Below are 26251 nucleotides of genomic sequence, written 5' to 3'. Positions count from 1 at the left end.
ATAAAGGGTGCCCATAGCGTGGAGAGCTGCAGGCCGGAGAAGGCTTTGAGTGACTTCCCGTGGCTGCCGCGGCCAAAGCCACAGTGGGCCAACGTGTGGATGCAGTGGGCCTGCAGACACCTTCCCTGCAGCAGGACAGAGGTTCGTGCTGGTTGCAGCGTGGCAGCGAAGTGGGCACAGCATGCAGCTGCTGCTTCTCCCTGCAGCACCCAGCACAGCTGTGGAGCACTGCAGCCCTGCAGCCATTGCCCCGCATCCATCGCCCGCTCAGATCTGCGCCGGGCTGTGCTGGTGATGCTGTTGGTTACGGTGATGCATGGTTAATAGTTATCTCTCTGTTTATTATCATGATGAATAACTGAAGAGTCGTAATTCTGTATATACACAAATGTTTCAGCTAAACGCTCACTGGAGGACGCTGGGGGAGACGCTGGGCTGACAGCTTCGTTTACAGAGTGTATTCCTTCAGCTCCATTCGCAATAACAAACAGATTTCCACAGACCATAATGTTTTCCAATGCGGTGTTTATGGAAGCCGTGTGCCATGACTTCACTCCATGGTGTTGCGATGGGGGAAGGCAGCCTCGCTGTGGATGGACAGACGTGGCCGTGGGCACCCAGGGAACCCAACCGACTCGATGCTGTGTGTTTGCAGCCCCAGCACCTCCATGGAGCCCTCCTGGACCCCCACCCAGCACAGCACCACAGGGAGGTGCCGGAGCACAGCAAAGAGGAGAGGGAGACGAAAACGTTTTGGGATGCTTTCTGGATGAGTTTCAGCCTTCTCTGTTGCTCCTCTCCTTTGGGAAGAGAAGAAAGGAGATGGGAGTGTGTGAGATTTGCTGTGCTGTTCTTTCCTGGCGTGTTCGCTCGCTGCGAGCCGGAGCTGCTGTGCTCCTCTCCTGCCTTCCCTGAGCACAGCGTGGGGACAGGACCCCCTCTGGCACCAACACGTGAGGACACTCAGCCATCCCATGTCTTTGTGCTGGGATGGGGCTGATGCCTGCAGAGCTGGCTACGAACCCAGCACCTGGGAGCTCCGCTGGGCAGCTCTCCTGCAGAAGTGACGAATTGTTTCTGCCGGAGCAATTGTTACCTCCACGGGGTTTCTGTTCCAGCTCAACACAGCCCCAGTGACATCCGTGGGTGCGGAGGGACAGCAGCCAGGCCTGACTTCCAAGGTGGAACGAGTCGTTTTGTGTGGAAAATGTCTCTGACATGAAGCACAGCGCTCGCTCCGAGGCGCTGAGCCGCAGGCATGGAGCTGCCTGGTGTTGGTGAGAAAAATGATCGCTCAGCCCAGCCCGACAACAAAACCTCTCAATGCACTCGGGTGGGGTGGGAGCAGGAATGGAGCACCGAGGAATGGAGCTGAGAAAAGACCTCTGTGCCCACTGTGCTCATTTCCCAGACTGTGGCTGAATTTCAGATTTGGAATGACTGCTCGGGCAGCAGCAGCAGCTCCTCCAGCTGCAGGAACGCGTCGGGCCCTCCCTGGCTGTGTTATGGCTCCCAAACCTGTGCAGCGTGGGCACGGAGCAGCCCTGCTGTATGCCTGGAGAGCAAGGAGCAAACGTGGGCTGGGTTCAGCAGCACTTTTCCTGGGAAGAGCTACGAGAAGAGCTCAGGGTTCCCAGGAGCCCCAGCATCGCGTTGCTTCACCCTCTGCAGGAGGAAAGCTCGCAGCCCTTCGTGCTACGGGGGAAGATCCCGTAGCACTCGGACCCAGTGTGTTATTTCTGGGCTCTGACTCACGCTGCTGGAACGATTCGAGGTTTGCATGCAGCGAGCATTGCTCTCACAGGGGGTGTGGAGAGAGCTGGGGGGATGGAGCCCGCGGTTGATTTACAAGGGGTGCTCAGTTTGTAGGGGATGCTCAGAGCCGCAGTGCAGCAGGAAGGGGTTCAGGAGCCCCCAGGTTTGCAGCTCACATCTCACTCTGCTGCCCTTCCATTGCACCCCGGTGCAGTGCAGTGATTTGTCAGAGGGGCAGAGGCGCCAGGGAGCTCAGCCCTACGGGTGCCATCAGCATCTTGCATCCCACCCGGGGGTCCCGTGCTCACCCCTCTCCCCTGCCTGCCGTGCTTTTATCTCTTCTGTAGGTACCAATGGAGCCGTCAGCCCGTGGTATGACAGGTTGCGGGAGCCGGGGCCCCTCGAACAGAGCAGCCTTGTCTGTCAGAGCCGCCTGACACTCCCCATAATGGCCAGATGGATGAGACTCTGAAAGTAGGACCCGGCGCGTTTTCAACTCTATTTTGGGTGAAAACACTTCTTGAAAGATCTTGAAAGGAGCTGGCAGTTGAGGAGTTCCAATGATTAATGAGTGCTGGCTCTGCTGGGCGGTTGCTCGCGCCGTGCCAGCAGCCGCGCTGCTCCAGCAGCCCCAACCCCACCTCCCCCCCCCCCCAAAACCCCATCGGCTCTCCCGGAAATGACACCAACACGACAGGGCCAGCATATGGAAAAAGTTAAATATAAATTACTGCTGAAAGAGGCCTAGCCGAGCGGAGTTAGTTAAAGATGTTTATGGATTCAGAAACACGGGCCTGCATATGTATTTAGAGATGACAAATGTGATGTCAATAAGTAAAGAATTTCTCTGTGGGCTGAGGCTCGGGCGCTGGGGGGGCTCCCGGCCGTAAATCTGGGGACAGCCTCCTCCTTCCTTCTCCTTTTTTGCTTTTTCCAGGATCAGAGCAAAGCGCTGCCTCTGCTCCGCATCCGTGTTCCCTGTCCTGCACCCCCGCTTCTTTCCTCTTTTATAGGTTTTCACCCCAAAACAGTTCTTGCTACCACGGCACAAAGGCTGCAGGATGCCCCCCTATTCCCACGCGCTCACGCAGACCCAAAGTGCTGGCAGAGCTCAGAGCAACGCTGTAGGGTGGGGAGGGGGCTCCAATGGGGACCCCCAGCTGGGTGAACCCAGCGCCGGTCCCTGCGCCCCTGCTGGACCACGCTCGTGCAGCCGGACCCTGCAGGACTGTCAGCAAATGATTAATGACCAACAGCCCCCAAGCTGGCCCTACCAGGAGCCTGTGCCCCGTGCTTCATGCATGCTTTGCAAGTTGCTGCATGCACGTTCAGCCTCACAGAGCACAGCATGCTCAGCCCAAAGCGGGGACCCCCCACAAAGCCCCAAGAGAGTCCCAGCACCCAGAGGAAGGCTGTGCAGGACATGGGCTGTCTCCCCATGCCTCCCCCCCCCCCACCTCCCCTAAGTCTCCCCACTGCTTTTTGGGGGTCAGCGCCCGGCTGGACTGTTGACCTCCAGCCACATTCCTTTGTCCTGATTTGATTCGTTAGCAGCGTTTGGCTGGGACACAGAGACAGCTAATGAGGGACTGAGTTTATTGCAGTTTGATTTTTCTGTTTAAAACAATACAATAAAATAAATGCGCTTGGAAATCTGGTATGTGTTTGTACATAGGAGATTTATGGCTCTGGAGGCTTCCAGAGAGACGCAGCCTTTCATTCCCTTCCTTATTGGAACAGATCATATTGCAGGGTTTAAAGGGCTCTGGAGCTGTGATTTATTTGAAGGGAGAAACCAGGGAAATCCAACTATCTGTTCCCTGGCTCAGATCATCCAGCGACTCCCGGCCAAGGGAATGGATCTGCACCTCCTCCACGGAGCATTATTTTTTTCCTCCTGTCACTCGCCTTCTCCCACTCTAAATATATCACTGAGACGCTGCTGACTCCTGACCTGGGCTTCAGCACCTCGCCGAGGCTTCCCCGGCCCTTCCCGGAATCCCACAAATAAATCAGTGTCCTGGAGCCCTTCCTGAGCACCTCTGCTGGCCAGGATGGGGCTGCGTGTGGCTCTGCTTCAATCCAGAGCCACTCCTGCTTCCATCCCCAGGATGGAGCCATGGATCCGCGCCACTCGCTGTCCCCCCAGTGTCCCCATATTTCCCACCCAGTGTCCCCCAGTTCCACCCAATGCCACCCTGGTATCCCCCAGTGTCTCCCTGGGCAGAATGAAGCTGTTCCTCTGTGCCAAAAATTGTTTGCTGGCTCCTTTTTTTCTTAAACAATTGCATTTGCAGGCAGGACATCTGCTGGGTTTTGGTGCAAACTCCCCTCGTGCTTCTCCATTCTACCTCAGGGACTTTGGGGAAGGAGCACTTTGGATCCCATTCCCAATGCAGGGGCTTTTCTGCCCCTTTGTGAGGTCCTGCAGTCAGGATTACCCTCTCTTCCCCACGACACTCTGCTGCTGCAGATTGCAGGGATGATCCATGTGCCATTCTCATGCGTGTTCACGCTAAATCTCCTTTCTCTCCCGGGCTGAGCTGTGGTTTCCAAGAACCATTCATCATTTCCCTTTAGAAACCAGCACCGGGGGGCTGGACACATGGCTCCTTTTATGCTCTGGAAGGGTGACCTGGCACTCTGGCACCCAGCCACAGCACTGGCGTCTGCAGGGCGAGCTCTGCCCCCAGCGCAGCCCCCCCAGGCCAGCCCTAAACTGCAGCACATGGGATGGGGGGACGCTCCCTCGGGCTGGGAAGCAGAGCTTGGTCTCTCGTGCCCCTATGCTGGTGTCCTATGGAACGAAGACCCCTGTGCCTATGGCCCAACAGCAGGGCTTGGACAGGCAGCGAGTCAAAGAAAACTTTTCCTGACGTGATTGCAGCGTGTGTAAATAGGTGCATCGAGCACATGTGAGCAGTTTCCTCCTTTCCGGCTCAGGACTGTCAGGGGATGATTAATGGCCAACGCCAGAGAGCTGCCTTGATTGCCAAGTGCTGTATTGTTAGCACTGACATGTAACGAGCCCGGACATACTTTAACACAATTCTGCACTGTAATCTGCAAATAACATTCGATAGACTTAATTTGTTAAGTATTTCTCCCCCCTTCCCCTACCCTCCCCCACACCTTCTCTCTTCCCACTTTCCCTTTCAAAACCTTGGGAAGTGGATGGAAAGCCCCACACCATCCCACAGCCCTGCAGGGATGGCATGGCATGGGGATGGGGATGGGATGGAGATGGATGTGTGAATGGGATGGGATGGGATGGGATGGGATGGGATGGGGATAGGGACAGGAATGGGGTCTGAACAAGTGTGATCTTTCCACCCCGCTGCTCCCCACACGGCTGCACATAAGGTAACCTTAAACGTCGAAGCAGGAACCACGGGGACAGAGTTTTTCCACCTCTATTCACAACTGTCAGGCAGTGATTAATGGCCAACAGGCTCGAAATTGCCTTTATTGCCAGCTTGGTATTGTTACTTGTGACAGCTAATGAGGTTGGACAGACTTTTACGCAGCAATCACAGTGGGTCTCAGCCTCCCTCCTGCTGGGCTGGTGCCGCCAGCACTGGGACCATCCTGGCTGCCCCATTCCGTGCTGTCCTGCCCTGTCCTGTCCCATTCCATCTTGTCCTGGTGCAAGGCAGCAGGTGGCAGGGGCTGAGGGTGACGATGCTGACAGGACTGTCTCAAAGACCTTCAGACTCCTCTCGGTTTTTGCAGTAAAATCCCCAACAGATTTTCACTTCTGTGGGATAAGGAGGAATGGGCAGAGCTGAAAAGGCTTGGAGTGTGGGTGCAGTGAAGCATTTGTTGGTGTTGTAAAAGAGTCTGTGCTGCTGGGGCAGACACTGCTGAATGTTCCTGGCCCGAGGTGGAGGAGTAATGATTTTTTTGGCTTTTTTTTTTTTTTTTTCCAGGATTATTACAAATAATATTTACCTTTGTGCTCGCTCACATCTTGATGCTGTTAAACACGTGGCCGCAGCTGGTTTCCTATTCTGGGCAATGATATAGTGCCCATGTTATGCAGCAAAGCCTCTCCTGCGAGCCAGAACACCCCACACTTAAACATCTATTACTTTGCAATATTATATGAGTGCATTTTGCTTCAGCTCGGAGCAATTTCCTAGTTTACTCTTATTAAACTGAGCAGGGCTGAGCAGAGGCTTGTGATTTATGAAACACATACGAGATTCATTAAAACCTTTAAAGATTTAATACATTTTATCAGGGCCTTAAATCTGGGCAAGCATTTTTTAAAAATCTTATGGAGAGAGTATTTCATCTCGGGCGCCTTTTGCACTTATTTAAGAGCTGTAACATTTGGACAGATAGAGCAGATACTTCACTCTCTATTTCTGAACAGCACCGAACCCTTCTGACAGCTTTGCGATATATAACCCTGGGAGATCTATCAATATAAGAATGAAATTAGACTATTTATTGGCACTTTACGATCCCTCTATGTTTTTAAGCCCCCTTCAACAGTTACAGAGGTGGGAATGTAATGCATTTCCGCACTCTGGATGGCTGAGAGTCCCCGCGGTGGGAGCAGAGTGCTGATTGCTGGGCAGAAGGGGTGATGTGGGCTGGTAGTGGGGTGCAAACCCTTTGGGGTGACCTTGGGGCGACCTTGGGGTGACTTTGGGGTGACTTTGGGGTTTGGTGATGCCCTTCCCCAGCACAGTGGGCAACAAATGGTGATCCCGCATGAGAGCAGCGGCTCAGTTCATGGGAGAACCTCCTGCAGAGTGGCTCCCTGGACACGAGGTTCACACGGGGTGAGACAGAGCCCCGTGTCTTCCACCAGGACCTCGCTCGGCAGCGGGGCTGCGGGGCCGAGGAGCCGCTCGGTGCGTGTTGGCGCGGGCGGGATTCGAACCCACAATCCTGAGGACTCCGTTCCTCCGCCGCCCTCTGGCGGCGCGCTGCGGCGTCGCGCATTAGTGACGTCACAGCCGCGCCGTTGCGGGAAGGCGGGCGCAGCGCCGCGTCGTGCCGAGGCCGGGCATGGCCCAGCTGGGCGCCATCGCCGCTCTCGTCCTCAGCTTCCTCGCCGCCGCCTTCCTCTCCGCCATCCATAAGATCGAGGAAGGTCACATCGGAGTCTACTACCGGTGAGCGGCCTCCGCGCCTTCCCTTCTCTCATCCCCGGGCCGGGCCTGCGCTCACGGTCGCTGTTCGCTTCTCCCCGCAGCGGCGGCGCGTTGCTGACCTCCACCAGCGGGCCGGGTTTTCACCTCATGCTGCCCTTCATCACGTCCTACAAGTCAGTGCAGGTGCTGTGGGGCTGGGCTGGGCTGCGTGCCGCCCCGGGTTGCGGGGTTGGGGGTGAGATGCGGGCCCGCGGCGGTGCGGTGAGGAGCTGCTCTCGAAGGAACGTTTCTTCCGTCGTTTTCAGACCACGCTGCAGACCGATGAGGTGAAAAACGTTCCGTGCGGTACGAGGTGAGGTGCTCGGCTCTCATTCCCCGCGGTTCTCCGGTTTTCATGAACGCCTTTTTCATCCCTTTTCCTCCCCCTCCTCCTTCCCCCGTGCTTTAGCACACCTGCTGTGCTTTCGCTTTGTGTTCCCCCCCCCCCCCCCCCCGCAGAAAGTCAACGAAAGGCTCCTTAATGCTTTGTCCCGTTCTGTGCTGCCCGTATCAGTGTCCCCGCACCACTTATTTCCCCCGAGCTTCCACGTATGGAACTGTTGCAGGCAGTGCCAGCAGGAGTTGGGAACCTGATTCTTGGTGTGGTCCCATCTCAGAAGGAAACTGCACTGTGGTTAAGTTCAGAGCGTGTTTCAATCTTATTTTTTTTGTAGAATTTAATTGAATGTTATCAAATCTTAGTGAATAAGTTGCTTCCACTCTTCTTGCCTAAACTGAATCAAGGGAAGGACGTGGATTGCTCGATACGGTTGGAAATAGGGAAGAAATCAGTTTATATTTCCATATGGTGGTCACTAAGCCTAGGCTCACGTTTCATGATCCATTTTGTGGATAAACCGGGAGCGTGGTGCCAGGCATGGGGCTGTACTGGGGCTTGTCGCAGCGGTGCTGCACAGAAGGATGTGAATGTTGTGCTCAGCCCACTAGAGGGGGGTGTGCTCTGCTCAGAGGCTCTCTGGCTGCAGGGCAGAGCTTTCCTCCTCCTGCAAGCTTTCCCCTATTTTTTATTTTTTTATTTTTTTATTTATTTTCCTTCCTTTTTGCAGTGGAGGAGTGATGATTTACTTTGACAGAATCGAGGTGGTGAATTTCCTGATCCAGAGTGCAGGTGAGTTCTTCCCCTGTGACCCTGTGCGTCCTGCCATCCAGAGTGGTGGTTATTCTCCTGCTAGTGCCAGAAGAGGTTAGCAGGCAAAAGCTGTTCATTTGGAGCTGAGCAGTACTGCAAGCATTGTGTGCTTGCATGCTCTGTGCCTTGTGGAGCTCTGTATTTCCTGGGTTTTAAACCAGCTCTACCAGACACTTTGTTTATTTTTTTTCTTGCACATACTTGTTCTTTGCTACTGATTGCTTCACTGACAGCTGAATTCCACCCATTGCTTCTTTTATTATTGTTATGGCCCTACTGGGCTTTATGCTTCAGTGAGGATCTTGTAATTTGAATAACGAGATGTGCAACAGGCAGAGAGCAGAAGGTTGGAATGTGACACAGAAAAGGACCTGTGCAGCCTTCTTTCAGCCTGTGTGTTCTGCAACTCAGACACACCCTGTGCGTTTGCTGGCGAGTGATTTGCAGATAATCAAGAGCAGGCTGCCATTACTGAGATGTCACCCTGTTTATGAGGCACGTGACCAGATATTGGTTGGGGTGTGATGAAATCTCAGCAGTAATTAAAACTCCCCGGAAGAAAGTGGTTGTGGTGCAGCCTCTTCTCTTTTGGGTGCTTTTCTTGTTGCAGCCCATCACTGCGTTTCTTGCTGCTGTGACTGAGCCATAAACTCAGGCTGCCAGCACCCAGCCCGCCCTGTGGCCTCTCTCTATCCCAGCTGTTGATGTCAGTTGCACTTCCTTTGCAGTATATGACATAGTGAAGAACTACACTGCTGACTACGACAAAGCTCTCATCTTCAACAAGATTCACCATGAGCTTAACCAGTTCTGCAGTGTCCACACGCTCCAGGAGGTCTACATTGAGCTGTTTGGTGAGCTGCCTCTCTGGCCTTTCACTCTCGGATTGATGGCTCCTTGCATGACATCTCTGCCAGCTATTTGCATTGTCTGCTGGTACAGAAGTCTCTGGTTTCAGCTGGGGAGCTTCTTGCATATTCATCTAGTGCCTGTTCTGTTTGGAGTCACAACTGTTAACCAGTTATATTGACCTCATTTTATCTTTTTACAGTGCTTCACAGTATTACACACACACACAAAAAAAAAAAACAAGCCCAAACCTGTCAGAAGCAGCACAGAATTTAGGGAAGGGAGTAGTAATTCTGCTGCATTATGTGTGTTTAGCAAATGTGGCTGGTTGAGTCAGTTGCAATATTTGCTACTCCAGATGGAAAAGGCAGTCTTTTGTTCTTAGCTGTTAAAAAGAAAGAAGTGCTCCCTGTCTTAATAGCTTGATGATTTTTGTGTTGTGCACGTTGCTGTGGTTCCTGGGTGCTGTGAGTGCTACAAACCAGAGCTGTGTGGTGAGGGCCTGCTGACTTTCCCTTCCTCTCTGCAGAGCAGTGGGAAATCAGGCAGCACAAACACTGGGAGTGCATTATGAGAGACAGCCTGAAGAAAAGTGGTGGTTTCTTGGTAGAAAATGTCCAGTCTCTGCCAGTGCTGAGTGTTTTCATTATGGCTTTGGAGTGAGAAGAAATCCCTTCCAGCATCTGGCAGTACAGCAGTGCTGGCTGCAGATGAAGTGTTGCTGTGAACGGTTTGGACCCAAACTGTACAGGATTAGTGGCTGAGATTTCAGTGCCAAGGGCCTCAAAGAGCACAAGGTGTTTGCAAACCACTTCTCTGTTTAATTAGGGCTTTCCAAGAAGCTTGGCTATCCCCTTTCTGATGGGGCCTCTGCACAAAATACAGAACGAGGGCTCAGTTTGCCTCCTGTTCCTTTATGGGGTTGTTGGTGAATGTGCTGGTTCTTTGTCAATGGAGACTCCAGATGTCAGCAGCTGCTGATGACAACTGCTTGAAATGGACTCAAGGCAACCAATTTGCACAGAAGGAACTTGTATAAACCCCTGTGTAACTCTTTCAGTCTGAGCTGAAAGTTTTCTGGCTCCGGAGTTCTGAAATGGGGCACAGCCCATTTCAAGCAGACTTATGTCATTCTCTGCCCCCACATCTGCAAGCAGGTGCAGGAAACTGATAACAGCTGTTTCCTAAACTCCTGGCTGAACTTCATTGTGAGTGTGAGTTCCAGCTCGCTAAACTGGGACCAAAGCAAATAATCAAGGAGTGCAATGTGATCACTTTCAAGGCTCTTACATTTTTATTTTCCCTTTGAATTTCTCAGCAGGCCCCAACTGGAAACACTGCTATCCTTAGAACTCTTCACTGAAGAAGGGTTTTGTTTTGTGCTTCCTTTTGAAATTTCTTAGCTATGCTGGAATAAACCATTATCCATTCAGCCAAACAGGCTTTACCACTGAAATTGTTGCAGCCTATTAAAATAAGTCATGCAGCCGTTTTACGTTTCTGCCTTTCCATTCTCTTTGCTGCTGGCACAGATGTAGTTCCTAATCATTCAAGGTTTAGCTGGATCAGATCTGCTCCAGAATCCAGTTGGGAAGGTATCAGTATGGAAGTGAGTTAGAGCACAGATTCTTTGCCATAAAAATGCTGCTTCTGGCTCAAAGGAAATCCAAACTGTAAGTTATTGAAAAGTGAAGAGAACTTCAATTTTATGCTTGCCACACTTCTTTAGTCTTTCCCAACTGCTTGTCATTGGTCACCATTGCTTGACGTGCTGAAAAAGGTGTGAGCGACACCTGAGGTTAGGGATGGTGTTTCTCAGCCCAGCATTTCAATATCAGCTTACATTTCTTACCTCCTTTCTTTCCTTCCACCAGATCAGATCGATGAAAACCTTAAACTGGCATTGCAGCAAGACCTGACTACAATGGCCCCTGGATTAATTATACAGGTAATCAGGGCTGTCTTTGGAGATGCATAGATCACGAGGGGGAAGGGCTAGGAGGAAATAGCAAGATGTGGCTCTTAGAAAATTCCCTGCAAGTACAGGCTTTGCTAACGTGAGGAATGAGAATGTCCTTCTGTCCCCTCTTAGTTTTGCCTTGTTGGCTTTCTTTAAGTGATACCCTCAATCCTAGCTTATCCAGCTTGTTCCTCCTGTCAGGAGATCATTCAGTCCAGCTTTTGCTCTGCAGAGCATGTAAAAGCGTGAAAGCTTTGTCTGGCAGAGCTCACCACAAGTGTGAGCTCCCCCACCCTCTGCAGCCTCGGGGCCGTTTGCCTTTTGATTGTTGGCTGCTTGCCTATGTTTTCTTCTGTCTCTCTTTCCAGGCAGTTCGAGTTACAAAGCCAAACATCCCTGAAACAATCCGGAGGAATTATGAGCTCATGTAAGTGCCTGAGACTTGCACCTTTGTGTTACCAAAAGGAGTCGGTCATCCAGATTAATGTGTTTTCACAGCATGCACTGAATCAGAGTGGCCTGTGCTCTGCCTCGTGCTGCCTTGCTGCCATTCAGAACAGCTCTGGTGAGGCTGCACCAGACAAGCTCGTGTCTGTAAGTGGCTGCAGGTCACTGCTGAGGGTGTTACTCCATCTTGAACACTTAGTAGTTATTTGCCCAAGGGCTCCTTCCCCTTGACACTGGCTCTATTTTAAAAAGGCCTCACAGAGCATGTGAGTGAGTGGCAGGTGGATAGATTCCACCACTAATCCTGCTGTTTGACTAGGATGGAGAAACTGTTGATTCAACAGGCTGAAGACTTGCAAAGCTTTGGAATAACTTTCTTTAAAAGCACTTGACATACTGATCCCTTTTCAATGCTGTGAGCCAGCTGCCTTTTCTTGCACTCAATTATTCAGAAATGCTTATGTTCTCTGAGCACTCTGCCAACAGAGTCTGCACAGGCTAGAATCAGTTCCCTCTCATCCATTCTGCCTGACCTTTTGCTGTCCTGGTAAGTCATGTGCAATAAGGTCACATTAGAATCCTCAATCAGTGTGTTCTTATCTCTTGCCATAAATCCAGTTGAGAAAGATTGGCTCTTGGCTCCAATCCCTTCCCTGATTGAGAGCAGGAGCAGACTATTTATATTCTTTTCAGTATGTGTACACACACACTTTATGTGCCCAAAGTGATAAGGTGGAGAAGACTTTAGCATGTAAAATGCACACATCCATTTGACTGAATGATGATTTCAAAGCTGTGTGTGTCCAAATGGAGGAAAATAAGCTGTCACATGAGATCTTGGTTTAGAAAAAGGCTCTGAAGGTTCTTGCTCTCACTTTCTGTGGCTCTCAACTTGTACTTGAAGGAGGTTTGAGCCAATGGTGGTGTGGTTGGCCAAGCTGTTTTGTGAGCTGACATTTTATAACTGTCTTTTCTGCCACCCCAGGGAGAGCGAGAAGACAAAGCTGCTGATAGCAGCACAGAAGCAGAAGGTGGTGGAAAAGGAAGCAGAGACAGAAAGGAAGAAGGCCCTCATTGGTCTGTATGGCTTTGTCTGACAGCAGTAGCTATTGGTTTGGGGTGGGGTAGGCAGCAAGCAGAAACCAAACTGGGAACAAAGGGAGTTATGCACCTGCTTCAGTGTTGGGTGATTTCTCTGCTGCATCTTTGTGCTGCTGATCTGATGCTCTTCCAAAGAAACTCAAGTGGGTTCCAGCTTTGCCCACAAATGTAGGCTGATACGTTGTGAGGGCTGAAAATTCTTAGTAATGACTGCCACCAGAAGAGGGTAGGAAGGGCTTCTGGGGGTGAAGTTGCTTTGGCAATAGGAAGACTGTGATGACAATGCGGACGTGCTGTCTTTAATTTCAGAGGCAGAAAAAATAGCCCAAGTTGCTGAAATAACTTATGGACAGAAAGTGATGGAAAAAGAAACAGAGAAACGGATTTCAGAGATTGAAGGTGAGTGATGAACAATAAGAAAATGTTGTGTGGTGACTTATCTGAAGAAAATCTTCAGGTCTGAGTCGTTCCTGGTTCTGTAACCTTTCTGTTTAATCTGCATTTTGCTTCTTCGACCTTTTTATTTAGCAAATAGACTTGACCAGAGGTGGGAATAGGAATGTTGTGGGGTTTTTTTTACAGAGTGTGTTTCTTAAAGCTTTTTGTGATGGTGATCTCTCTAGGAGGTTGTACTGTTAAATTAAGAAGACGTCTCATCCAAGGCAGTGCTTTACCAAGCAAATTCCAGGATGTGAAAAGAGGTCTGCATTTCCAGCTCCAAGTGGCAAAGCCTTGTTTTCAGTTCCTTTCATTGTAGGTCCTGTCAACCTTTGCAGAGGTCCACTGAGGAGCCAATTTAAGAGTTTTACAGATCAGCAGCTTCTCATTATGAAGTTATTTGCAGAAGTACAATAAGCTTTTATTTCTTATAAATGTGTGTCAGGCCTTCAGCTCAGCTCTGTGCCTGTAGAGGATTCAGGTCTTCATTCTTTTAAGTGTCCCTGATAGGCACTACTGTAGTTGTTAGCCCAAAGAGGAAGTCTCAAGAAAACCATCCTGTTTTTAAGTGTTGCTCACAGGGCTCCCCACTAATCTAGATAAACAAATAGGATTATCCAGCTGTGCAATTCTCAGATCCAAATTAACATGTATTACAAATATGTGGCTCCCTTTTATGGAAAGAATCTCAAGAGATCACATCAAACCAGCCAGATTAAACTCATCTCAGCCTTAACTTGATGGCTTGGCATCACTTCGGTGTCATCTGACAGATAGAAAGTCAGAAGCCAAAAAGAGGAACGCAGTACAGAGAAGGGAAGTGTTTCTTTCCTTAAATGTCTTTGTTAGGAGCAGGGAGGTTCAGTGTCCTTTGGGATCAGGGCCTTGACACGGTCACTGATACTGCAGCAGAACAGCTCTGCCAACATCTGTCCGTGGGGCAGAGCCTAGAAAGGTTAAAGCTGCCTGCCCCTACATGCCAGAGCTTTAACCTCAGTATCCCAGACAGAACCCCATCTGGGGAATTGCATTCACAGCCACAGACTTCATCTGCAGAGCAGACTGCTGTGCAGTTCCTGGAGTCCTGTGCAAATGTCATGGGTAAATATCACTTTTGCAGCCCTACAGTTGTTTTGTTTGCAGCACGAGAGTTAGTGGCTGGCTAGAGAAGAAAGAGCATTCTCTGCCTGTGTGACAGGACAGTAATAAAAACCTCATGTTTATAAAATGCTTTGAGGTCTTCAGTCGCAGATACAATTATTTAATATTATCATCCTGTAGCATTTTAGATGTAAAGGCAGATCCCGTTTCTGGGTTTCCAGTTTTGTTCCCTCTTCCCCTTGTCGTGTCCCTTACAGTTCAGATGTGGTGCTTGCTGCTTTAAAAATCTTCCAGCTGTAAATGGTGCTAACGTGACTGGAAACAAAAATCTGAATATGGGAGCATATGTTTTCTTCCAGATGCTGCGTTTCTTGCAAGAGAGAAGGCAAGAGCTGATGCTGAATGCTACACTGCTATGAAAGTAGCTGAAGCTAACAAGGTATTACTTCCTTATGCTGGGCTTTGAAGCAGAGCTCCTTACAGTAGGCTGTATAGAAGTACTCAGCAGCAGAGCAGTCTGTCTTTGCTGCTTGCTCATTGTGTCTAGTTGTTTTGGTCAAAAAAAGCAAAACAAAGACAGAGAAGTTATCTTTGAGACTGAAACAACAATTATGTCCTTACTTGCAAATTCACTTTTTGCTCCAGACAGATGAATTTGTGTCAGATTACATGAAATATCTGGTTTACGACTGGAGACAGATCTGGTAGATGCTAATGGGGCCATGACTCCCACTGTAGAAAGAATATCACTCTCAGTGTTGCCCTTTCATGCTGCTGTAATGAGACGTGTTGATCCATTTCAGTCTGCAAGCTAGCAAGTAACCCAGGCAGGGGGGAGATCTGCAGAGTGACAGGCTTTAAAGTAAACAAGTATTCAGGTAAAGAACAAATGGAGATGTTATTCACCAAACTCATTAGCCTGGCAAAGCCTTGTTCCTGCAAAAAACGAAACCCTAGAGACAGAAAATACATGGATGCAACTGCTGGACTCATTATTGTCTACATCATGTTCCCAGGACATCCCAGCAGGAAGATTTCCTGTGTTGTAAGGGTCAGTACAAATGGACAGAGGGTCTGAGATGGTTGTGCACAAGTTCTGTTCCAGTTAGATATTCCGTTCACTCTTTTATAATGTCATTATCCTGAAAGAGTGATCTCTGCCTTGTGGAACGGACTCTTTAATCCACTCTGGGGGGGAAAAAAAGGCAGTTCTAGTAGCTTGTATTGCGAGAGCTTTCAGTGAGTTACGTGCTTCAGAGCATCTCCATCTCTGTGATACGTTTGGACTGAACATTTCCCCAGCTGCTTCCATCACTTTCTCACTTTGCCATTCAGTCCCTGGGGCTCAGAGACTTTGCTTAGACATGCTGAAAGAGAGAATTGTTCAGGGAACTCGTCGTTTCAGCTGAGAGTGGGTGAGCATGCCCACTAGTGTTCTGGAAAGGTAGATGCCTCCTGTGCCTATGAATGAGTCTGAGCTGTTGGTGATGTTTTCTTTTTGTGCAGCTGAAGTTAACTCCCGAGTACTTGCAGCTGATGAAATACAAGGCTATTGCAGCAAACAGCAAGATCTATTTTGGCAAAGATATTCCCAACATGTTCATGGACTATGCAGGTAGCCAGAGTAAATTTGTGGAGGGACTGGCAGAAGGAATCCATGAAGAGGATGGGGCAGGACCCAGCGAGGACACAAAACTGCTTCATAACACCAACTGAAAAGAAACATTTGTATTTGTTTTATATCAAAAGAAACGTGAACTGGGAAGTTCCTTTTTTTTTTTGTTTTCCCCTTTTCCTGTACTGAAAGAGATAAAATGTAATCCTCTCAATCTTTTGTATGACAATTAGACACAATGACTTTGGTATTTATGGAGTGGTGTTTCTGGTAACTGCTAAGTAATCTGCTCCAGATATGTCTGCTAGATGCACCTCTCCCTTCTAATGGGCTGATAAACCCAGTGATTCCAGAGAGGCTAGCTAGGCTATCTGTCCTGCAGCCAGCTTAGATGGTTAATTAGTTAATTGAGGTTGTTGGTAGCAGTTGGAAGTTTTGAGATTTTGGCAGGAGGGGGGATTGCTGCTATGACCTTTTATTTTCTAGTTGGAAATTTCTAGTACTTAATTCAAACACCCTTGGAGAAGGAAAAAAAAAAAACACAACAACTTTAAAAAGGTGCTAGACTTTTTGTACACTACCCATGTCTGCTTCAGGGCATCGCTCAGACGGTGGGTCGCTGCCTGGGGCACTGGGGCTGGCAGTCCATGTGTGCAGTCCATGTGTGCATTGCAGGCCCATCCTGCCTGCAAGGTGTAGCAAAACCATGAAACTACCATTTACTGAGGTCTGAGCCAAAGTGTTTTTTTTCTTTTTTCAGTAGTGCAGTTGAAACCTTGTGCACAGTAACAGCACTTCAGCTGAAGTGTTGCAGGTTACCCTGGGGGAGATGTAAGCCTTAGACCACGTGTCACACAGGTAGTGGCCCAAACTGCTCATTTTCTGCGTTATTAACACTGGTTTCTTTTCCATTGGTCGTATTTGGGTAGAGGAGAGGGGAGTTGGTGTTTATCTGCTGGCTGAGGGGCTGAGATGTGCTGGTGGAGGCAGTGCCTGCCAGTGGCTAATTGAACTTAACTTTTGGTGAAACCAGGCTGCAAGCAAGGTGCTCGTCACAGTTGTCATAGTCAGAAAAAAGCAGAGAGAATGCAATTCTTGTCTCAGGGACCCTGACCTTGCAAAAAGCCTTGCTGGTGAAAAGCTGCTTGAATGATTCATCCCACAGTCACTGCAGTACCTCTGCTGGTCTGTGAGGCCAGTGGAATTTCAGTATTTGCAGTGTTGTATTAGAGGATGTTCAGAGAAGCTGAAATGAATGGAACGTTGTACCTGGGTGATTTTTTTCCTTTTCAGAATGGACCTTGAGAGGAAGATCTCCTAGGAGCAATGGGCTCAAAGGCACCATTTTGAAATAAAAAAAAAATCACAGGGCAAAAAATGACAACCTCTTTTCTGGGCTGTTCAAAGAGAAATGTTCATTCTTTGCTCAGAACGGTGAGGTGTGATGCACCTTTCGTTTCAGAAAACTGATTCGTTTTTTACTTACCAGATGCAAGGAGGTCTTTTGTTTTACATGTGCAAAACTTGAGGGGGTGTTAAAGGCAAAAGTTCAGGGCTAGAAAACTTTTTTCTTCCTCTCCCCCCCAAATCCATCTGCTACTTAGCAGGAGAGCCTGCTTATTAATTGCTGTTATAGCTTGCAGCCAATGCATCCTTATGAGATGATGAAAGCATAAGCACTAAGTTGGTCAGGACCAACCTGTTGAATTTGTGATCTTTTGCCCCACATGCTTGCTGCTTACAAAGCTTGGTTTCACATTTCAGTGTTTTTAATGCATTAATCGTTTTAAATAAGTGATTTACACTAAGATAGAAATCTCATTAATTTCTGCTGCTTTTTTCCAGTATTTTCATTTCAGTTTTATTTTCCCTATTAGAAGAATTACAGTTGATACTTGAAAATGCAAAATAAAAGAGATTGTCAGTTTCTGCTGGAGAAAAGTCCCATCTCCTTTATGTCATCTTTGTATTTGCTGGAAAGTCTTAAGCTAAGGATAGTTCCATCCTCGGGCTGACAGCACAGTGGTCATAAAACCTGCATTGAGAGGTAGGCTGTAATACAGCTCACTTTTCTAAATAGGTCTCTGCAAGATGTTGAGCAGAGAACAGCAGAAATGTAGGGGTGAGGTAACAGTACCTAAACTTTTAGGGTGATCTCAGTTGTTTGGCATTATTTTGCATTCGTGTTAAGGTTTTCCATTAGTAATTAAAACCTGCTTTTTGTGAAAGTGTTTTCACTAATGAGGGGACACAAAGAAACCAAGTATTAACAGAGGATGTTTTCGTATGAGTTCACAGTAAAACAATAGCTTGGAATAAATAGGTCTTATGGATTTTAAATTGAAAACGTTACTGCTGAAGTATTTCTCAGAGGAAGGGGAAGAACAGAAGGAGCAGCCAGTATTATTGATTTCAAACTTGCATTTTTAAAACACTTTGGAACCTTTGTGGTTCTGCACCGGCTGAAAACCAAGTAATTTAGTTAACCTATTAACAGATTAACAGCAACAAAAAAGCAAGAACAAAGTTGAAATTATACCAGACCTTACAGGCCAGGGTTGATCGTTGCTTTTCATTCGAGTTCTTCATTCTATGTATAATTTCCTTAATTTTTCCAGAGGAGGTGTGTCACTACATGTAAACCTTTATCCCATTTATCTCTTTCGCTGTCATTCTGTCATCTCTGTGATCTTGCAGTCTCAAAAGGAAGATCTAACTGCTGAAACAGCTCTGCCTAACAAGGAAGCACAGGTTTGCTGTTTGGCACTGCTACAACTGTTGGCAGGGGCACGGTGATGCTTTACCAGTGCAGCTGTGGATCTGTATACTGAATTTAAAAGCCTTTTTATTTTGATACTTGCTATGACAATAAAATGGCCTTCAATTTTAATCGCGGTCTGGTTTTATGGGCCTTTAACACGACGAGGGGGTGGGTTTGCAGGGAGGCATTACCAGGAGTACGGCTGTGGGAGGGTATGGAGTTGCAGAACTACAGAAAATCACTGTCACAAAAGTTTGGCAAGTGAAGTCAGCAGGAAAATAATTGCCAGGCTTTTTGGAGCAGCTGTGTAAAAACTGTTGGTGCTCAAAGCTGGGAGGGGGGGGGAGGAGGGCAAGTTCTGTGCATGAGGGAATTATTTTGGCTGATGGCTTCCAGCTGGCACCTTCCATGCAGCTTGGCACTGCCTGCCTGCGCCCCACAGCTGTGGGCTTCCGTGGCACAGCCGTGGGTTTACATAGGGCCTATGGGGTGAGCGATGGAGCCCGTTTTATGGTTGATTTGCTTACTTTAATGCTGAGAGCTGTGCCCTACAGCAGCTGTTCTGGATGCGGATGGCAACGATTTGGTTTATTTGCAGTGCAGATTTGGTGTATTTGTACGTGCAGACACCAAACTGAGAGCGCAGCACGGGCCTCTTCTCCTTTCTCACTGCCTTCACTGACAGGAAGCTTCACCAGAGCTCGGCAGAAAGCCTCTAAAGCCCTGGGGAGCTGCGGACACCCGGCCTCCCCGCCTGACCTTCCTCTCAGCACTCTACGCCATGACCCCCCCCTACCCTCCCAATATGGCGCCGCCATCCTTCCCATCATGGCGGCCCCGCTTTCCCGCCCCTCGCTGCCATTGGTCTGCGGCGGCGACTGCGCTTTTGGATTGGCCGCCGTGAGGGGGGGGCGGGAACGTCACGCGTGTGTGGCGGAAGTCGGCGCGGCGGCGGCCGGGGATGTGGAGAGCGGGCATGGCAGCCGGGGAAGGGCTGGGACCGGCGCTGCGGGCCGTCACCGAGCAGGTGCAGCAGGCGGCAGCGCGGAGGCCGCAGGTGAGTTCTGTTGCTGAAGCTCTGAGGAGACTTGGGTTCGGGGGGAGAAGCGCTGCGTGCGGAGATAGGCCTGCGAGCCGCGGAGGCAAGCCCGCATCGCGAGGGCGGCCCGCCCGTCTCCATGGCAACGGGCCTACCGCCGTAAGCAGCGCGGTGTGAGCGGGGTTGCGGGGCTGCAGGGCCGCCCCCGACACTCAGCGTTCTTCCCGCAGGGTCTCCCGGACGTGCAGCCGCGTTTGGTGGCTGTCAGCAAGACGAAGCCCGCGGAGATGGTGCTGGACGCCTACAGCCACGGGCAGCGCAGCTTTGGGGAGAACTACGTGAGTGCAGGCTGTGCTGTGTGCACGGGGAGCACCGTGTGGATCCTAACAAGATCTTCTTGTGTTCTCCTAGGTTCAGGAGCTGCTAGAAAAGGCGTCGGATTCCAGAGTAAGTGCGTGCTTTTTTGTGTGTGTGTGTTATTCCTCCTCACAAAGCTGTGTCCTGAAGGCTGTCCAGCAGAAGTCCTGGCTTTTTGTAGGGAGGTGGTGATGGAGGCTGTTAAATCGACTTCTGAAATCTCCGTGCTTTTTTGAAGGTTATTCTTAGCTCTGTGCCTCTTCACTCTTCCCCCTACTTGCCTTGCAAGCTCCAGTGAATATATAGCTCTGTGAATATATGAATACATGCACCTTAGTTATAAAATGTCTGAGCGGCACTTTATCTCTCATGATCTCTGCCCTAAGACGGGCACAGTCCTCATTTTAAAATGGTAACATCTTTGTTTTGGGGAAAGCAGTTCGTTTTGTGATTGTTCTCTTAGAAAAGAGCCTTTCCCACTTACCTTGCGATGAACTTTCTGCTGCCGCAGCCCTGCTTCTCTCCAGAGCGTGAAGCAATCTCAGTGCACACAAGTGCTGTCTGAGCTGTGCTGTTCAGAGTAAACAGAAGAAGACTGGATATCTGGTATCTTGTTTGTGGGCAAAGCAGGACCTAATTACTGCATGAAAGAAGGAGGAATCCTCATTCAGACCCACCTGTTCCTTTTGCTTACAGATTCTGTCGTCTTGTCCAGAGATCAAGTGGCATTTTATTGGCCATCTGCAGAAAAGTAATGTCAACAAGCTGATCGGTAAGCTCTGTTTATCTTTATTTGTGGTGTCCCATGGGCAGTATTCTCCTATAGTTTAAATAATAACCATCTTTGTCACCTATGAGTACTGATAATTGCAAGCTAGCAAGAATACCAATTAGCAAATGAAAGAACTTGGTGCTGCCCTGTGTTTTAGTCCTGATTCACTTTGCTATCTCTTGCTACAGTCTGCTGCTAGCTGTGCACAACTGTGAATAACTATTCTTGTGTTACACAGGCAGCTTGAAGTCTCTGTGTTTTCTCCCTAGCTGTCCCTAACCTGTTCATGTTGGAAACAGTGGATTCTGTGAAACTGGCAGACAGAGTCAACAGCTCATGGCAGAAAAAAGGGTCACCTCAGAAGCTGAAAGTCATGGTGCAAGTTAACACCAGTGGAGAAGACAGTAAGTGGCAGACACTTTTTGTGATGACGTGCAGATCTGTCCTGCTGACTTGATAAAAGAAGCAACCTGGATGTGTTGGTTTGTGTTCTTAAGGAGTTTCTCTCTGCTGAGATGATACTTAACCATCAGTTAGCTTCTGCCTGGCTGTGGGGGGGAGTTCTGTCACGGAACTTGGCACAGATCACCCTACTTTTTGCTAGGTAAGCATGGCCTGCCTCCCAGAGACACTGCAGCTGCTGTGGAGCATGTTATCAACAAGTGTCCAAGCCTGGAATTTGTGGGGCTGATGACAATTGGCAGCATTGGACATGACCTTAGCAAGGGGCCAAATCCTGACTTCCAGGTAAGATTTTTGGAAGCAAACGTCAACTGTTGGCTGGCCTCCCATTACACTGAGGGTATAAATCTGATTGTAGATTGCCAATAGAAGCACAGACCTGGTTCAGAGTGGTACAGATCTGTGAAGTATCGGTATTAAATAAAGTGATGGGCTCATTTCTGCAAATGCCTGATGCGTGTGCATTTTTTTGTCCCATCTTTTTTCTCAAGCTGTAGCCAGGATATCAACAGTGCACCTTATGCAGCAGTTTTTGTTCTGAATCCTCTGGTCCTGCTTTTTATCTGAAGAGAATTATTCCTTCAGCCTCTTACACTGTGCATAGGGCTGTGTCAGGAAGGGGAACTGGTTCTGCATTTCTTTATCTGCCATAATTGGTTCTGTAGACTTGTGTGTGCCTGTAGTGGGGAGTCTTCAGTGCTGCAGAGCGAGCATCAGAGGAGTGTGGGACCTTCAGCTTCTGTGTCAGGGAGGCTTCAAAAAAAGGCAGAAATCGTGATGAGTGAAACCTTGAAAACGTGTCCAAAATGTCACCAAATGTGTGATTTTTCTCTTCTTCCTTCTAGGTGCTGCTGTCTTTGCGTCAAGAAGTGTGTGAGAAGCTGAATCTCCCCATTGAGAAGGTGGAGCTGAGCATGGGCATGTCCACAGACTTCCAGCACGCAGTAAGTCGTTTCCTTCTGCCCCCCCTTCTCTGTCAGAGAGGGAGCTGCCTTTCTGTGAGATGGGGGAGCATCGAGATCAGCCATCCACCTGCGCTGAGTTCCTTCTTTCTGTCTCCTTCCATAGATTGAGGTTGGATCCACAAACGTCAGGATCGGAAGCACCATTTTTGGAGAGCGCGATTATTCCAACAAGGCAGATGGTGGTAAGGCTCCTGCTGGAACTGAAGGCAAAACAGAGGCCTCAATGGCACGGGGTCATTAGATGGGGAAAATAAGTGGCCTCAGCAGAGGACAGATGATAGGAGACCTCACTATGCATTCTTACTTCCATCCTTGCCAGCTCCAAGTCACGGCAGGGGGAAGGAATTCCTCATAACAGAACAGAGGCCAGAAACGCCTCGTAATTTATTGTGATTATTAGAGAGCACCCATAGAAACTGGAAATGTCTATAACCAAAAATGATAAGAGAAGTTAAGGTTGAAGATGACTGTAGAATCTTGGCTGCTTCAGGCACATGGTGAACAGTGACTTTTGGATAAGTAGGTTTGAGCAAATGTTTGTCAGGATGGAGTTGCTCCTGGACAAGATGTATCCTCAGCAGTGCGGGTCATTATGTTGTCATTCAGGGCTACATTGTTCATTAAACAAGTTACATGAGAGACATGGAAGTGTTTCCTTTGCCTGGGGTGGCTATTGAGCAATGCTTGGTACTGTAGCACGTGGTGACACTGAGCGTGCTGAAGAGATGGCATCCGTTTAAACAGAGGATGAATAACAAGCACACGAGGATGGGTAAAGAACAGAGTTTTGAGTTCATGGCCTGATGTTTTGGTTGCAGATTGCAAGTGTGGGACTTTTCAGCTGGTGTTTGTTCTTTCTGACGGATGTTACAGGCTTTTCCCATTGGTTACATGCATTTGAAGTGCTGGTCTGGCCTTCACCCCTCTTGCAGGAGGGAAACAGGGCTCTCATTGTGGTAACTGTTCAAGATCCGAGCAGAAGCTCTGTGCCAGCCAGCAGTAAACTCAGCAAGTCTCATGTAATCTGTTACAGCTCTGTGCTCTGGGTTTTTGTGTGCTGCTGAGAGGAGGCATTGGTTGCCAGCAGAAGCATCCTTCCTAGGCTTTTCTCTGTGTATGCAATCAAATCTAGCTGTTGGTTTTACTTTCTGACTATAAATGCAAAGAGTGAACTCCAACACCAACCTGTTGTAGCTACGTGGTTTAAAAGCAACATGCAGTCTGAGCTGCCCTCTCTGGAACTGCACAATGCGTTGTTTCATAGTTTGTTAATAAAAAGTGGTGAATTCAAACGCCATCTGTGCCAACTATAAAGCTATTAAAGATGTTATTTTTATGTTCTAGCCCTGAGAGTTGCTGGAGCTTTTTTTTTTTGTTTGTAATCTGGGCTTGTTGTTCGGTGAGATCTGTTGGTCTCTGGCTTGGAGGGGACGGCAGCTGAAGCAGAGCGATGAAAGTGGAGATATGTGAGATGAAAAGGGGACAAGTGGCTGCCGAGCTGCGCGCTGGGGAGAGCTGCTCTGGAGGAGCCTCTGGGTGGCGCTGCTCCCCCGGCCCTGCGGGGACAGATGGGTGATGGGGCTCACAAATAACTGCTCTCCATCCCGTAGTTCATCCCTTTCTCCTTCATCTCTGAATTTCTGCACTGGTGAAACGTCCCGACCGCGGATTTTGTTTGCAAACTTCACCGTATTAAAAGCTTTATTTATTATACGGAATGAACTCGGGACACGCATTCTTCTTTCTGAGTTTGATGCAAATGTGTAAAGACTGCCGGTGTCCCTGCAGTGTTTGTTTGCTAAAGTAGTGCTGCTTATAAAGCTTCCTAAGCTGGAGCAAGCTGCATGGTCACAGTTCGAATGTCTGAGCACAGAAGAGTGGGCTGGATTGATGTTGAACATCTGTGGGAATTGTCTGCCTTTATGGCTTCCTTACACTCCCACTTTTCCTCTCTCAGGCGTTTTGCACTTATTTCCTGAGTTGAAACTCAACCCTCATCATGCTTAATGAAGCAGTTAAGGTAAGCGTGCGGGGTGCTGCGTGCAGGGCAGGCTTTGTCCTGGCTTCCATGCCCTGGAGGTCTGACTCTGCACGGTGGTTCTTTAGGAGCAGACAGGCTCACAGAAGTGTGTGGTCTGCTGGTTTTCCGATCTGTCTGCTAAAGGCATTCAAGGGCTCCCCCAGCTCTGATTCTGTGAGCTCCCAGCTGCAGGATGGGGCTCTGCTCCAGCGCAGGTGGCCGTAGGATGGGACTGGGGTGCTGCTCCAGCAGCTGCAGCAGACTGCTGTGCGGTGACAACGCGCTAAAGAGAGAGGAGAGCAGTGTAGCCACTGCTCCTCTGCTCTGCAGCTGCTTTTCTCTGCCATCCCACTTGCAGCAGGGTTTCTGATCTCTTTGAGAGCTCTGCCGTGCTCCTCACATGGTTGGGCCTTCCTGAGGTCAGTGCAGCACCCACAGGCACCTTCTGCTGCTCCTGCACCCTCAGTGCCCACCTTGGGCTCCTCCTACAGAGGAGCAGAGCAAGCAAACTGCAGACAAAGGGCTCTTAATGAACCCCTCTGCCCAGGCACTTAGGCCCCTTGCAACACAAGCTTTATTTACATCCTTGAAAAGCACTCTGCTGGTCTGTTGGAGCAGCAGTGCTCTCACTCACTGCTCGTAGGGACAGTGTCACTGTCAATATTTGCCTTGGAGGAATGCTGCCAGCAGATGAAGGCTTGTTTCATGGCCTGAGGGACTCTTCCTCCTCGTGGCTTCAGCGCCTGCTGCTGGCACAGAACCACCACCTCTCAGTGGCAATGGGAATGCACAGCTGTAGGTTTCAGGTAAGCCCCACCAGGTAACACTCATGCAGACCCCAGTGTTGCCCACCTGGGGCCAGCCAAAGGTCCCAGCAGCACAGGGACCCCCCGCAGCAGCATCTGCAGAGCTGCACATCTGCTGCAGGGAACACCTGGGAGCTGGCTGCCTCTGGAAGGAATAAAGCTGGGATGATCCCAGGGTAGGACAAGGTGCTGCTGCTGCTTCTTTCATGGCTCTTGGTGCAACGACCATCATGGGAGAGTGCTGAGCTGCAGCCTGTCCCCATTAGAGGCACTTAAAGCTGCTGTGCTCCAGTTTCCTTTCTTAGCCAAGAGCGCAGACAGCACTCACTTCCCTTCTTCCCCAAAGCCAGGCTTGATTTATTGTATCAGATCCATATCTTTTGTGTTGCAGAGTCTGTGGCTTGCAGCTTGACCTCCCTGTCAAGAAGTGCCTGCGATTCACGCAGCACACGTGCAGGGATGCAATGGATGCTGAGATTTGGAGGGGCACGAAGGCTGCTTGCTGACGTTTCACAGCTCTTGCTGCACCAACCAGACCCACTCTGCACGTCACACCAGGGTGCTGCACGTCCCTATGGGACTGCAGAGCTCCCCATGGACAGCACTGGATCTGCAGCTGCTGGAGGTGCCCGAGGTAGGCAGAAGCTGCCCCATGCCCCAGCCCCACAGCCTGTGTGACACAGCCTTTCAAAGTGCAAACAGTGTTTATTTCTTGGAGATCGGGTTTCCGGCAGGAAGGCCGGCAACTGCCAAGGTTTTTATTGGATCCCAGTGAAAGGAATTTCAAGTCTCGTGCTTGTTGTCTTTCCCTGTGCCTGCAGTGGAGAAGGAGCACTGTTACACCCAAATGAGGGCGAGGGGTACCGGGTTTGGCACTGCACATCCTTGATATTGTGGCTGAGGATGGGATGCTGCGTGGTCTCCTTGCAGGAGGTGTCGGAAGGGGCTGGAGGGGCTCTGGGAAAGTGTGGAGAGGGGTTGGAAGCACTTGAAAGGACCTGGGGCTGAGCCACGTGGGGAGCCCTGCTGGAGCTGAGCAGCGATGGGGCCAGGCAGCTCACATTATGGGCTTGGACAAAGTTTTGACTGTTCTTAGAGGTAATTTTATAGGGGATTGGGATTCTGAAGACCACGTAGAGTAGCTTGATTGCTTCAGTGTGTGGTGGAGACAGCTCCAGTGCTCCGACCACCCTCAGATGGTGACAGCACTGACCAGTGTCCTCCAGGGCTGAGGGCTGTGCCAAGTCCTGCCTTGTTCATGTATGAAGAGCCCCCAGTTTAATGCTGAGGTTCTCCAGAGCCCTCGAAGCCTTTGGTTATGGAGTCACTGCCCTCAGAAAGAGAAAGAAGAGGGGCACCAGGGTTGCGGTGGTGTGAGCAGCTTCCCCGAGGAGAAATGGTGCATCCTTTACAAACACTGCAGGGTGATGAGAAGTTGTTGTAGGGCTTGATCTAGTGGCAGAGCATTGCTGTGTTACCTACAGGAGGAGGAGGAGAGAGCACCGC

The 26251-nt window shown here is 49.5% G+C and overlaps 2 protein-coding genes across 2 annotated transcripts; both read left to right on the top strand.

Annotated features, from left to right (window-relative positions):
- Positions 1–6777: 6777 nt before the first annotated feature.
- ERLIN2 (ER lipid raft associated 2) lies at positions 6778–15664 on the top strand (the record flags this gene model as incomplete). The annotated part of the gene is made up of 11 exons (XM_079547482.1): positions 6778–6884; positions 6965–7046; positions 7169–7215; positions 7970–8031; positions 8781–8906; positions 10776–10849; positions 11230–11288; positions 12294–12385; positions 12719–12808; positions 14308–14387; positions 15455–15664. 11 exons carry the CDS (start codon positions 6778–6780, stop codon positions 15662–15664), a joined length of 1029 nt encoding a protein of 342 aa, XP_079403608.1.
- A 3621-nt stretch (positions 15665–19285) lies between these two features.
- On the top strand, positions 19286–22160 carry PLPBP (pyridoxal phosphate binding protein; the record flags this gene model as incomplete). Its single annotated transcript, XM_079547367.1, has 8 exons — positions 19286–19381; positions 19594–19701; positions 19775–19810; positions 20417–20492; positions 20762–20896; positions 21097–21239; positions 21800–21898; positions 22023–22160. The coding sequence occupies 8 exons, from the start codon at positions 19286–19288 to the stop codon at positions 22158–22160; spliced, it is 831 nt and encodes a 276-aa protein (XP_079403493.1).
- Between the last annotated feature and the right edge of the window lie 4091 nt (positions 22161–26251).

This window comes from Tetrao urogallus, assembly GCF_951394365.1.
Source record: "Tetrao urogallus genome assembly, chromosome: 27".
NCBI lineage: Eukaryota > Metazoa > Chordata > Aves > Galliformes > Phasianidae > Tetrao > Tetrao urogallus.
This window is presented reverse-complemented; position numbering and strand designations above follow the sequence as displayed.